General features: G+C 35.5%; 1 protein-coding gene across 1 annotated transcript; it reads left to right on the forward strand.

Annotated features, from left to right (window-relative positions):
• The first annotated feature begins 3,948 nt into the window (after window positions 1-3,948).
• Window positions 3,949-14,336, forward strand: LOC140775917 (probable serine/threonine-protein kinase At1g54610). The gene is made up of 7 exons (XM_073119411.1): window positions 3,949-4,494; window positions 4,591-4,875; window positions 4,955-5,272; window positions 6,456-6,683; window positions 9,070-9,170; window positions 12,672-12,792; window positions 13,709-14,336. The coding sequence occupies exons 1-7, from the start codon at window positions 4,132-4,134 to the stop codon at window positions 13,964-13,966; spliced, it is 1,674 nt and encodes a 557-aa protein (XP_072975512.1). The 5' UTR covers window positions 3,949-4,131; the 3' UTR covers window positions 13,967-14,336.
• The last annotated feature ends 449 nt before the right edge of the window (window positions 14,337-14,785 follow it).

A 14,785-nucleotide genomic window follows, 5' to 3' on the forward strand; every position in this document is an offset into this window, starting at 1 on the left:
CTTAATATCCTCTTCTTTTTTTGAAGATGCAGCAAATAATACAGCATTGTATAAGACAAAGGAGGAGGAAATAAATGCCATTGAAACAAACAAAACATAGAGAATATATGATATATATACATGTACTTATTTGCATTATTTCCTGGGTATGCAAGTTAGTAGTGGCATATTTCTTTCTGAAGAAAAATTATTCTAAAGATCTTTTGGAAAAGATTGGTGTGTAACATTGCAACCTAGAGATAACCCTAATAGAAAAGCTCACTTTAGAAAATGACATAACAAAAGCAGATGGACAAGCCCACAGAAAATTAATTGGAGGATTAATTTACCTTATATACACAGGAGTAGTTGATATAATGTTTCTAATAAGCAATCTTATCTAGATTTATGCACAATCCAGCTAAACAACACTTGGGTCCAGTGAGAAGAGTCTTTCGATATATTTGTGAAACTTTGAATTATGGGATCAAGTAGATAGTAAAGTGAATGATTTTATTCTTGCCTATACTGATAGTAACTGAGCAGGTTGTTTAGATGATAGAAAAAGTACTCCAGGATATGATTTGAGATGATATCATGGGCAACCAGAATGTAAGATAATATTGCATTATTAATTTCTAAAGCTGAATAAATATATATATCTGCAAAGAGTATTGGATGACAAATAGTATGGCTAAAAAGACACCATCTTGTATGAAAGTGAACCAAGATCAACAATAGATCATATATCAAAGAACTATTAATATTTATATATATTATATGAAATGGTGTTGGGTCTGTGTATAAGTATTTCTTGTACGCGAACCAAAACACCATCTAAGATATCTTAGAAGTGTTGCAAAGCTTCACTCAAGGAACCAACCACCGTGACTATGATAATGTCCACAGTGATAGAGCAATAAAAGATCTTCTCTTAACATGCTATATATACCCTCTCCCTTTCAAGGTGGATATGACAAAGAAATAAACTAAAAGAATGGTTAAATATATTTTTACCTGGCCTCTTGTATTTTGAATGAAAATTATTTTATATTACTAATCCTCTTGAACTTTTTTATGACATTATAGCTACAAATTGCTACTAAGAGAGATGACAAAATGACTTCAATAATCTATGTCTTAAATGCTAACAATTTCCAAGATAGAAAAGCATAAACATTATTACTATCGTACCGCCAAGAGGCCACGGAAAAAGAGAGAAAAGAAAGAAGAGAAAGAAACTGTAACCAAGAATTAAAAGTCTTTTAGTCAAAAAGAATGCAGCGGTGCCATTTGGATGCTGCAGAATGTATGGTATATGCTGCACATTGCTGCTCAAGTACTTCATCTCAGACTCCAGTCAGTCTTCTTTTCTTCCTGTCATTAAACTGACTGTGCTTGTTGTCTGGAAAGACAAAAAATTCTGTTCGTATATCGCCGCCTACAGTCTTGATTTCTTTTAGTTTTAAGTGATAGAGATCCCATGAACTAATTCGATACATAAGTTAGAACATATAGATCAATCCTCCCAAAAAGATAAAAACATGGATGGATTACATTACTAACCACAACTAAAATAAACTCACAAACGTTTAATCTCGTAATCTCCTGTTATTGATGGATATGCTCTTGCCATTATACTGCAGTGGTCGTCGTTCCAGTCTAATCTTATATTTGTAAAATGGAAACAGCATTGAAAATTGATTCCTAAGTGTTTTTTTCTCATAAAGACTAGAAGGAAGAGGAAAAGAATATGACCTTAATGTTAGAAGAACTGAATATATATATATATATAGTAATTAAAAATACTTTATTGAAATATTAGTAGATAGCTTTTGACAAAACTAGACCTCCCAAATTTCTTTTACGTATCTAGTACACTTCAAAATGAAATACAAAACTAAATGTGTTTCGCTATGTTAGTAAAATCGTTGACCAGAATGATGACTTCTTGATATAAATCACTAATCAGGTTAGCTACTAAATAAAAATTAAAAACTATTAAAAAATTACTAAGTTGAAATTTCTTTCATACAATTCATTTTTCGATTCAACAACTTATATTTTAAAGCAGTTTAATAAAAAAAATGACATAGAAATTTCTTTTCTAAGACTTAGCATTTTTCTTAATAGTATTCATATTTTTATATAAACTACTCATTCGGTCAGCGGCTTATATTTAGAAGTTGCATCTCAAGAAGTAAAAGTTTGAAAAGAACGCTACTATAAAATAAGAAACTTATAAATAATATTTTGTTCGTATCATTATACATTCTAAGTCATGGGTCAAAGAAGTCAAATAAAAGACATAAAATATTATTTTTTGGTATTGTTAAAAATATTAACTAAGAGCGATATTTAATGATATATATGTAATTTAATCTTATAACGATCCAGTTATCTAACTTATATATTGACAGAGAATTAGACAGTAAAACTATAACAAACGAAGGCGACAAAAAAAGAAATATATAAATAAAACTCAAAAGAGCATAAGGTGAGCTAATGGAAGCAAGACAAGTATCCCAAAATCCAAAATGTCCAACCATGCCAAAGGACCTCAACAACCATAAACAAACTAGAAAATGGGTTGGATTCAGCAACTTAACAAACACCATTCCTCCCCAAACTTCCAAGTCGCCAATCATCCCAAGGACTTGAACTACACTTTAACAAAAGCCCTAACACCACGCCACACTTTGACACTTGGATCCAAGTATCACCTGCACACTTACATGTGGGGGACAAACCCCCCCTCGCCAAATCTAATACTCCAAATTCCAGACCAACCCCCCTCTTTCTTTGACTGTCATCCATCCCAAGAAACGAAAAGCCTACTTTCTTTAGGAATAATGTTTGGGGTACCCTAATCTACCCCCCAAAATGCTGCTATTCCTTTTGTACCCCCAAAGTTTTAGTTTTAATTTAAGGGTATTTTATAACTCACGGTACATTTTACCTAGTGTGATTTGCACCCTGCCTGCATTTGATCATTCTATAATTCTCGTTTAACACGCTGACGTTATTTTAACTAACTAATATATATCAAATTACTAGAATATCCTTAATAATATTTTTCATCGTCTTTGCCCATCTTCTAAGGAAGACATGTGTAATTAAGATATTTATAAATTATTTTATATATTATAATATAATATTTACTGATATTATTTAAATTAATAAAAAATATTAAATTATAATTATAAGAAAAAAAAAGTAGGCGTTAGGTTATAAAAACTTTAAAGACAGGATGCGAATAACAAAATAGATAAAATATATGGTGTGATTTATAAAATTCCTTGGATGCATTGAAAACTTATTCAATCATCTACAATTTTATTTAGATGGTTTATTTTTCTTCCGCTCTCTCCCTATTTCTTTTTCTTTTAAAGTTTTGTTAAATATAAAGGTTTATCTAAACAAAAGAAAATTATTCTTTTTATTAAAGAAAAAGTTAATATTCCAGAGCTGAACTTGTGGAGGAGTTTGCTTGGAGAATAATATGGGACTCCTTTTATTCATAGTTTGTAGTCATGCATAGTCTAAAATTTAGTATAAGGTCAACATCTAATTTATACCTATTTCACTATTCTACTCGGGCTATTCTACTTAGGCTTAGAATAAGAGAAAAATATTTAATCTTATTTCAGTTTAAAAATTACAAAAACAAATTGGTTTAATTTAATTCAGGATAGCTTGTGGACCTTGTGGTTGTTCCATTAATAATTTTTTATATTTAGTTCTATTTTTTAATTTAATAGTAAAAAATAAAAATATAAAAAGAAGTGGTACACTTTGGGGTATTCTAAGCTATATTAATCTTTTAGTCCAACGTTCCAAGGCCCATCTCCTCTCTGACCTTTCTCTAATTCCAAAGAGAGTCAAAACCCCGAGAGGGACAACCTGAGCTCCGCTACACTCGCGGAGCAACTTACCGCCCCCTTTCTCCTACTCCTCCTAAACTCTCTCTTTCCCTCACCTGTCTCGCAAACTACCCTTTTTTTACTCACTCCAATCACATCCCTACATCTTACCTTACCTTTCCCGATTCACATCGCCAACTTCTTCTTCTTCTTCTTCTTCTCCGATCACCTCGTGGGTTACCGTCGCCGACTTAGTGTTCCCCAACGTCGCCGGCGCCGATGAGCTGAGATGGGCTGCGTCCACGGGAGAGCCGCCTCTCCTCCTCTTCCCTCTCCTTCAGCTTCTTTAGATCGGAGGAAGGAGAAGCCGCATCGCCGCCGCGAGCCTCCGGCCGCCGTAGAAGCCCGCGTGGCGGATCCTGCCCCGGAGAAGGTACAGGATCCGGATCCGGAAAGCAAGGAGGTTGCGCAGCCTCCGAGGCGGCCGCGGCGGCGGGCGCCGAAAACCGACCCGAGACTCGGAAGCTTCGCAAACCATCTCCGCGGCGAGCAGGTAGCTGCCGGCTGGCCGGCCTGGCTCTCCGCCGTCGCCGGCGAGGCCATTAATGGATGGACTCCACGAAGGGCGGATAGCTTCGAGAAGCTCGATAAGGTAGAGCTTTCTCTTTTCCTGATACATTTCTGACTTCGTGATTTGGGCTTTGCTAAAGGTGGGATCTTGGTGACGTTTTCTTTTTGGTTTCTTTAGATCGGGCAAGGGACGTATAGTAATGTATATAAGGCCAGGGATATGTTGACCGATAAGATCGTGGCGTTAAAGAAGGTAAGATTCGACAATTTGGAGCAGGAGAGTGTGAAATTTATGGCCAGGGAGATCCTTATACTGCGGCGTCTGGATCACCCCAATGTGGTGAAGCTGGAGGGTTTGGTTACTTCTAGGTTGTCTTGTAGCTTGTATTTAGTGTTTGAGTATATGGAGCATGATCTAGCCGGGCTGGCCGCCAGCCCAGAGATCAAATTCACAGAGCCCCAGGTTAGATCGTACCATAATACACTATTTACATGGCATTTCTGGTTTTTAAGTTTTCATCTTGGAGTTGTTATACGAGCAGGTGAAGTGCTACATGCACCAGTTGCTGTCTGGCCTCGAGCATTGCCACAACCGTGGTGTGCTGCATCGGGACATCAAAGGTTCGAATCTTCTGCTTGACAATGCCGGTCTGCTGAAGATTGCAGATTTTGGGTTGGCAAATTTTTTTGATCCGAACCATAAGCAGCCGATGACTAGCCGGGTGGTCACTCTTTGGTATCGGCCTCCGGAGCTACTCCTGGGAGCAACTGATTATGGGGTGGGTGTGGATCTCTGGAGTGCAGGCTGCATTCTAGCAGAGTTATTGGCTGGGAAGCCTATAATGCCAGGCAGGACTGAGGTAAGCTGTAGCATGGCTCAGTTTTGCAATCAGCGAGTTTAAGATTCCTCAGGTAGCTGGCTTATAAAATCTTGCAGAGTCCAAATGATTGTAACTTTGCCGAGATATATCCTTCGATGACATATTGGATATTTTCTTCTTTCTTCTTCCAATTGTAGAACCTTATTTAGTGCGAGATAAGACTGAAGACAAATAAAATATTTGATGATAAGAACGTTATTAATTATAAGTTATTATCTAGATATTTTGTCAACAAAAAAGTTATCATTCTAGATCCTATGGTTGGGAATTATTTGACCGATGCTTGAGGAAGAAAAAATTGATTAAGGGAATTTAGTTTTGTAGGTTCTAGAAGTTTAAGAGGTTCATGTTCTCCGGGATAATCAATTTTTTTTATTCTCATTGGGGTAAATTTCCTTCACTGTTTGCAGACTGAAGGTAACACTCAGAAACAAATCAAATAGATATTACCTTCATTGTTGTATATTATCTCATCTACCTAGTGGTTACCTATGGAGAAGATAAAAGTTTTAATGGTGTTGGTATGAGATCCTCTTTCTCATTTTATTGATGTACAGTCTTTTATCATGGGATTTTATATAAGATAATGAGCAGCTTCTCTAATATTTTTTTTGTTATACATAGATTACCATGTCCTTGTGCTGAGAGAAAGCTTTGTAATATTTACTGAGTTATGAAAGAAGACCAGGCATAATAGGCTTCCAGGCATATTATGCTTCCAACTTGAATTAAGAAGTGCTTAAGTTAGGGTATATGGCAAAGAAAAAACAGAAACTGAAGATCTTTAGAATAAATAGCCCAAGTATTCATAAATGCAGCTTCAAAAACACTTCAGAATTAATATTTTCTCTGCAATTCACTGTTCCTCTCAAGCATTCTATTTGAGATCAAATACAAGCGATCTTGCAGAATTACTACTTTTCTTGTTTGGATCTATGTAGTGTTGTGGTCTCTTCTGCAGTTCAATTATGTGGTTCCACTCAGGCATTTTCCAATGATTCCAAAATACTCAAATCTTGTGACAGTCCCTGATTCAATTTAACTTTCGATGCTAAAGGCTGATAGTCAATAAAGTTCTTCATAATGGAATTTCTCTCATTACAAGTACATACATAAATTAACAAATCTATAGTATGTTTGTAACCATGTCTACCTCTATTAGGTGGAGCAGCTGCATAAAATTTTTAAGCTATGTGGCTCCCCTTCAGAAGAATACTGGAAGAAATCAAAATTGCCTCATGCGACAATATTTAAGCCCCAGCAGCCATACAGAAGGTGCATAGCGGAGACATTTAAAGACTTCCCTCCATCGTCACTTCAATTGATTGAAATTCTTCTCTCAATTGACCCAGCCGACCGTCAAACAGCCTCTTCTGCATTAAAAAGCGATGTAAGTTCTTTCTGATTCATCTTGATGTGTTCTTTCTATGTCTATAATCCATGAAATTAGGTGGAGTTGTGTAACTTTTGTAGAAAACGAGGTTTTACTTAGTTGTGGTCCAATGCAGTCATCTCTAAATTTCGTTCTTTGGGCTACTAGACAGTATAGGTTAACTTTAGAATAGGACCTCTTATGATTCTAAGTTATGAAACAACATTTAATATTCTATTCATGGCCTAAAAAGTTTTTTGTGGGCTGAAGTGGTTCATTTGAGTAGGAATAAGTTCATTTAATTATAGAAAATGTACAAAAAAGTTCTAATGAGCAATTGTCTGAGTTCTGACTGTCAAGTTCTGGTGGTTTCAAAAATTCATATTAAATAGATTTTAGTCTCAATACTTAGTAATATAGGCCTTATTTTGTAGTCTAGTTCATATTTTAACAGAACATGTGCAGCAATATTGAAGATAATGCTGGTGAGAAGAAGTTACCTTTTCTTGGTCGGTTTCATCATGTCTTCCAATTTCTTTTTTGTCCAATATTCTTCATATGTTCTTTTTCTTTCATGAATCTCCTTTTTCATGCTGAATCTTGCTTCACTCCCAACAAATCCTTCTCTCCCTTCCTATATCCCAAGTATCAGCTCTGAGTTATCAAGTATGAACATTTTTCATTCAATTCTCTTAATAATTGGGAAGTTTCACTTAATAACTCAACCTTTTGGACTCATTATAATCTAGGCCTTTCTTTTTCTCTTATCCAGAATGAGTAAACGACCATTTTTGTCTTATTTTAATTTCCAAAAAACATTTTGAGTTAAACTTTAACCACAATTGAGAAGGGCAGGTGATAAGAGAATATCGTGTCAACTTCAGAGGAGAAAGTAGGATTAGCCAACTGCAATTAGGTCTGTAAAAAACTACTGGTTGGGCAATCACAAGAGGATGAGGGTATACTTGACATTTCTCGTCCTGGTTAAATTAACACAACGTTTTAGTTAGCTTCAGTCTGATCTCTATGTCCCTCCCTTAGGCCTATGAGGGAGGGAAGGCATTGAACCAACCAAAAAACAACTAGCAGTAGCCACCGGCCACTGGCCATCAATCATTTAGGTTATATCAGTTTAGGAAGTACATTGTCAAATTTGGTTTTTGTAGCATGTTTTGGCACTATAAGTGAACCTGGGACTCTTCTTGTTAGTTTTGAGAGGATTGGCTTTTTGCATTTCATTAGATATATGCCATACTCTACTGAAAAATCTTTGGTTACTAGTGCTTCGGGTTACTTCTACATAAATCTAGTAGCAGTAGAAATAATAAATTTGGGGCAGTCAGGAGTCAATTCTTTTAGATTGCAATAAACCAGATTGTTTTTTAACCTACATGTTCTCTTCATAGAAGTATACAATTCATGTTTGCTTGCACTTCTTCACAAGAGCTTATTTTTCTCCAGATTTTTCTTTAGAAAACCACTCAACATGGATTGGGGTTGGTGAACACATTCCTAACTTTGATAGTGCCAACAGGTTAGGGTAGACCTATTAAAAAAGAATTTTACAAATAAAAGAGACAAGAGAAGAACCTCAAACCTATCATCCTATATATCCAGCAAACTGATAGATAGAAAATGGAGCCACCGACAATATAGTTCTTCACATCCACAAAAGACAGAAAATGTAATATTAGAATTAGAACATCTAGCATTCAGAGAAACAGATAAGCGACAATAAAATGTATTCCTCTTTGTATATTTGACCTTCGGATTAAAATGGAACTGTATCTGCATTGCTCGAAGACCTAAAAGCCTTGTCATGTTGTAGCACTAAGTGTTCTTCAACTTATCTGAATACGTAATACGCCAGTTCAAATTGTCAGTGGACTGAATAAATTCCTGTTACCAGTGAAAGCCCTGCTAATCCTTTCCTGTCACAACTTTCACTAAGTTGCCATTACTATTAAATGTTTTAAGTCTGATCTATCTTTTGTCTTTCCTACTCTCATCTCTCTCTAATTTGCTACAAATAGATGGACATCCTTTAATTTCAAAGTAGACATGAATGTTTTGAAACTATCTTAGCAAATTTAGGTCATCAATAAGACTTATAGATGTTCTGTGTAGATGAGCAGCCTAGAATAGTTCAGCATAAGTGCACATAAGCGGAAGGATAGTTAAGAAACTAGGCGGGATGGAAGTGATAAGGGAGGATATAATTTATTAATTGATTAAGGGGTTAATCATTTATTATATTAAAATTAAACAATTATGGACATATCAAGCTTGAAAGTGATTGTTCTGATTGAATGCTTATTGTCTGTTTACTACTACCACCCTTCTATTCTAAATCATTTACAGGACTTTCTCCATATTTGTGTGACTTTCTTCTTTTTAAATGCAGTTTTTCACAACCAAACCTTATGCGTGTGAACCATCAAGTCTGCCACAATATCCTCCAAGCAAGGAGATTGATGCTAAACGAAGGGATGAAGAAGCAAGAAGGTTCTCAACTGCTAACTTGTTTGGTTCTCTAATTGCATATTTACATGCTACTTTTGAAGTCTTGTTGGCTCTATCATGCTTTCTATATTTTATGCAACATCTTTAATAATCATCTATTAGCCATCTTGATGATTCAGGAAAATATATAATAAGGACAAAACATAGTATTATATTATAAGCTTAAGCAGTAGACTGTCTGACCACTTTTCTCTTGGGCATTTAGTTTTAATTTAATGGTTACGAACCATATACACCAAATATGTACATTTCTTACTACCCTTTAGTAGGGTACTTTGTTGTTTTGATTTATAGTACCTCTAGTAGGTCTTGACCCTTGTATATGTTTATTACTTGTAGACATGAATTTGCAAAATTTATAAGATTTTTACATGCTAGCCAGAAGAGTAAGCTGAGAACTTCAGAATAGAAAGATATTGGCATGTACTTATTGGGTATCTATATTTTTTATATTTGCAACAAATTATATGATTGTATCTGCTTAAAATGAATGTCATTGAATTATTTAGGTGTGTGAAAGGTAATTTCAAGGGTTTGAGAAGAATATATGCAGTTGTAAATTTAGGTGGGCTTGTATATAGTTTTGTCTTTAGAAGAATAAATAACTATTGAAAATTAAATATGCAAATATTTTTCTACTCAGAAGTTTGTTAACTTGGCTTAGTAAAACAAACAAGGGGAAAATGATAGTCAAGTGAAAAAAAGGACTGATCAAGTATAGAGTGGGGGCAGCAAAACGAATTACTGAAAGGAAATTGATGTAAAGGAAAAATAGAAACCCTGGATACATGCTTTGTACATAAGATTATAAGAAGTTAATCTACCTGATGATGAAAGATGGTACAAAGTTCAGAATATTGATACTCAAATTCAAGAAAGTAAATGATTAAAATATTAAATCGATATTATTCTCAATGTCTATGTTGAATGTCCACATTAAACCAGCCTAGGAAATTGCTGATTTATGTAATTTCTGAAGTTATTCTCTGTCTATCTATTGCATCCATGGCACTCGTTTAGTTGACTTCTATCAAAAGGAAGTGAGCTTCTCACTTATAGTAATAGCATGGTTCCAATTTTCAGCTGATCTCAATCCATAGCTAAAACTAGTCACTAGTTTTAGCCAGGTATTGGCCGATCCCGCCCAGGCTCTCCCTCGCTCTTCTCTCTTTTCTAACTTTTTTTTTTCATTTTTTCTTTCTCCATTGCCCCATCTCTCCAATTTCTCTCTGTAGCCTTTCTCTCTCTCTCTCTCTCTTTCTTCCTCTCTTTCTTTCTCTAGAGTTAGATAAAGAGATGAGAGAGATAGTGGAGAGAGAGGAGGAAGAGATTGAGAGGGAGTAATAGAGAGAGCGAGGAAAAGAGAGGGAAAGAGAAAGGAAAAAGGAGAAGGAGAAAAAATTGCCTTGCAGAGAGGGTGGGAGAGAGAGAGAAGAAGAGGAGGGAAAGAAGAAATAAAATAAAATAAAATTAGAAGTATGAGAGAGAGAGAGAGAGAGAGAGAGGAAGAGAAAGAAGAGGAAAAAATAGATTTTTTTTTTTTGTCTCGGCAGTAATAGAGAGAAAGAGAAGAAAAGAGGGGGGGGAGGGGGTAAAGAAGGGATAGCCAACTCAGTATTCATTAAAATTTTAAATAAGCTAATACATTTTTTAGTTTTTAGACTTTATATGTGAGTAATTATTATTTTCTTACTATTTTTATAAATTTTTCTGTATTTTTAAATAATATTTAGAATGTTACATAATTAAAAAATAGTCTAATTTTATACGGGCGCCTAGTACACCCGATATGTATTGTTTTTTTGAATGGCGGATTCTGATCCTGATATTGAGTTTTGGAACTTTGAATAAAAATTTATCCGGTTTTGAGAGATAATGATCACAGGATTGGAAATGATCTCAGTTTTGCGTAGTGAGAAGTGGGCGTTAGAGGCTTCAAAAAAAGAAGAAAACACTGGAAAAGGGTAAAAAGAGGTTAGAGACAAAAGGATGGAAAGATTTTCTTGTCTGATGTCTCACATCCAGCTCTCCAATACACTTCGGGTGATGAAATATGAGATAATAGGCATAATGAAGTTGCAGTTTTGTTTGTTCATCTTTCAGTTGCACCATTCTCTCCTTTATATAACCTATACGATCTAAAAAGGAGACAAAAATGACTAGGACAACAGAAATAAAAGAAAAGTAGCATGACAATCTTCATTAGCTCCTTGATATCTTCTGATTCTTCTTAAGGGTCTTTCTATGATCTTCTCTTTGTTTCTTTTCTCTTTTATCGACTAATTATTTTTCCTCTCATTTTGGGCATAACAATATTTGGTTGATCACAGCAGAACCTTTATCAACCTTATTCCACCATTTCCATCATCCCATTAAGCTCTGCTACGTGACAACATATTCTATGATGCAAGACCTCTCAATTAAATGATAAGCATAAATGTCAAGTAAGGACTCTAATAGATCAATTAATTTATGAATTATTCACCAATATATGGTATATATGGAAGGCACTCACTCCAGTTTAACTCAACGACTTCTTATTGCTAGAGTAATAATGGGAACAATAAATTTCTAGCAAATAAATGTTCAAACTAAGTAACTATCTTCTTGCTTAGCCTTGTTGAATTCATGCTAAGAGGATATCAAATATCTTATCTTTCTTGTGTGCCAATTCGGCGCTCACGGTTATGTCTGGTGTTGCTCTTGGGCTGTTCATGGTAGCAAGTGGCTTAAATGGTATATAGCATTAACTTAGAAAGAGTATGTCTAGATTTGTTACTTCCTTTCAATTAGATGACAAAGGATAGATAGGATCAAAAGGTTTAAGGATAAATATTTTCTTTATCATTCAATAGATTTGTTACTTCCTTTCTTGTCCACATTATAGGGATTATCTTTTGTCTGTTGGGAAAGAACTTGAATGACAAAGGATAAATAGGACGTCTCCTATAATGTGGAGAAATCTTGTTGTTTAAGGAACATGCCGGTAGGTCAAGGGCTATAGACATTGGGAGGCGTATAGACAATAAACAATTTTAAATTAGGTTTCTTTTTACTGGTATTTGACAGAAATTTAGATCATCTTGTTGTCATATAGTTGTGCAAAAATCATGTCATGTGATCAATTTGCTGTAGTTTGACCGTGTCATGCATACTCTTAATTTAGTCTTTGATATACTCCTATATTTTGTATTTATTAGCCATGAACTTTTTATCTGATTCTGAATGTCTTCTTGGAAGTGTGGTGTTTATGTTATCTGGGAGACATTTGTGCAAGAACCCTTAAGTTGCATATATATAGAAAATTAATATCTTGCAACACATGATATGTGCTTGTTGAGGTCATTATCAGATCAGAGAAATACTTATCAAAAAAATTATCGTTTCAGTTTCTTGCATTTTTGACGTGATTCTTACTTCTGATGGAGTTTGGCATATATAACATATATGAATGTACTAGGCTAATGTATCCTAGCAATGTAGGTTGAGAGCTGCTGGTGGAAGGGCTAATGGTGATGGAGCAAAGAAGACGCGGACACGCGATCGAGCTGCTAGAGGTGTTCCAGCTCCAGAGGCAAATGCTGAACTACAAGTGAACCTTGATGTATGCCAGATTAAACTTCTTTCCTTTTTTATGTTATTTGCTTTAATTTGCCGAGCAACTTACTAAGTCATTCCTTTGTTTTATACTTTTACGTGCATGAGCAGTTCTAGAGCTTTAGTTCTTATTTTCTTAAAACAGCAATCCTCATTAAGTACATTAGAGAAGGTCACAAAAAAAAAAGAACCACCTGAAGTAAAAGCTTACAAGTGGATCGGGCATCTAAAACCAAGATGCTTGCATGGCTCAATGGACTAATGGTTCTAGAAAGCAGTTGTTTATTATACACAAACATGCTAGATGCTTATTATACGAATGCAGGTACCATTTAATGTGATGGTAGGCTTTGCTACTGGGCAACCATGCAGGTTTAAGTCATGAAACTAGCTTCTCCAGCAATGCATGCACGTTGGCACACACCTTGACATTCCTAGACCCAGTATGGCCACATCATCGTCTGTTAAGACTTAAGATGTTCCTTCATGCAAGATTATGTGCACATGCTCTTAAGCTGGAGTATCCTCTTACCTGTCAGCTTCTACTAATAAAGATGATTGATTTCTTGCTTTTGTTAGTTGGATTTTAATGGAAAATTGATTGAGTGATCAATTAGAGTATGAAAATTTTCAAGGGCCCTGGTTGCAGTTTTGGGGGTTGGTGGGTGCTGTAGAGTGAAATTGTTTTTACTTCAGCTATATGAGAACTTGTGACTATTTTTGGTGTCAGTTGAATGGTTTGGATTATCTTGGCCCATTCTCTAGTATAGTTGATCATTTACGTTATGCCTTAGCTAACAGATGTATTCTTTTCCTTTCCCTTCCCTGAGCATATGCTGTTTTGTGTTAACTTCTTAATATCACTGTTTATTCATCCAGTGTATGATTTACACACTGACCTCGTTTCCTTTGTGTATCAACAGAGAAGGCGGTTAATCACACATGCAAACGCAAAGAGCAAGAGTGAAAAGTTTCCTCCGCCACACCAGGATGGCACCGCTCCAGTGGGTTCTTCTCATCATATGGACCCTACATTTGATCCCTCAGAAGGTCCATATAGCACAATATTCCCCTGCCACAAAGGCCCTGTGTCAACGTGGTCTGGACCATTGGTGGATCCAACGAAGCGGAAAAAATCTAATCGCTCATCGAAACAACCTGGTACTGCCCGTGTTCGATAAACGAAGCTATCTTTCAGTTGGCACAATTGACGTCAAATATATGCTCTGGAAGATGCCTTTCTTATGATATATTTCTCCATTTTCTCCATCCACACCCGGAAGCCTGTCAGCAGTTGGTGAGGTAAACATGATTTTTCAAGTAACTTCTTGTTTCCTTAACTTCCATGTACTATTTTTTGAACCGCAATGTATAGGCTGGATAAGAAGCTTAATTAAGTTATTATGTATATTAGATTCTCTTCTATATTCTTATAGGCAGTCCTCTAGGTGTTAGTTTGATTTCAATGTACAAACCCTTCGGATTATTTGTACTTGTGGACATCTTCCTGGTACCTTTCTGCAATTTAATTTTAATAACTGGTTAACATCATCCCTTTGTGTAAACAATTCCAACAAATTTGGAAATGGTTCTCTATTTGTCATGTTAGGGCTATGGAAAAGTCCCTTCTCTCAATTCACTCTTCTTAAAACACAAACAGGGTTACAAATGTCATTGACAGTATTATTTGTCTCCTTGATACGTATAAGACATAACTTGTGGTTTTCTTGTTGAGAAGAAGAGGGTTATGAGAATAGAATGTACAGAAGGAGAGAGTTGCAGAAGATAGGAGAGGAGAGTAAATTTCCACCTCCTCCTTAGATGTGCTAACACAGGGAAGAAACTTTTGGTATTCTATTGTGTTGCTTCTCTCTCTCTCTCTCTTCAAGTTTTCCATCAAATTACCGCTAATATCATGACATCACTTATGCTTAATATCTATGTAAAAGAAACTTTAAAAATCCTGCTACGAGCATTTCATGATTAATGTAACATGATTT

Source organism: Typha angustifolia, chromosome 14 (assembly GCF_048772165.1).
Source record: "Typha angustifolia cultivar Huaian chromosome 14, ASM4877216v1, whole genome shotgun sequence".
In the NCBI taxonomy this organism is placed as follows: domain Eukaryota; kingdom Viridiplantae; phylum Streptophyta; class Magnoliopsida; order Poales; family Typhaceae; genus Typha; species Typha angustifolia.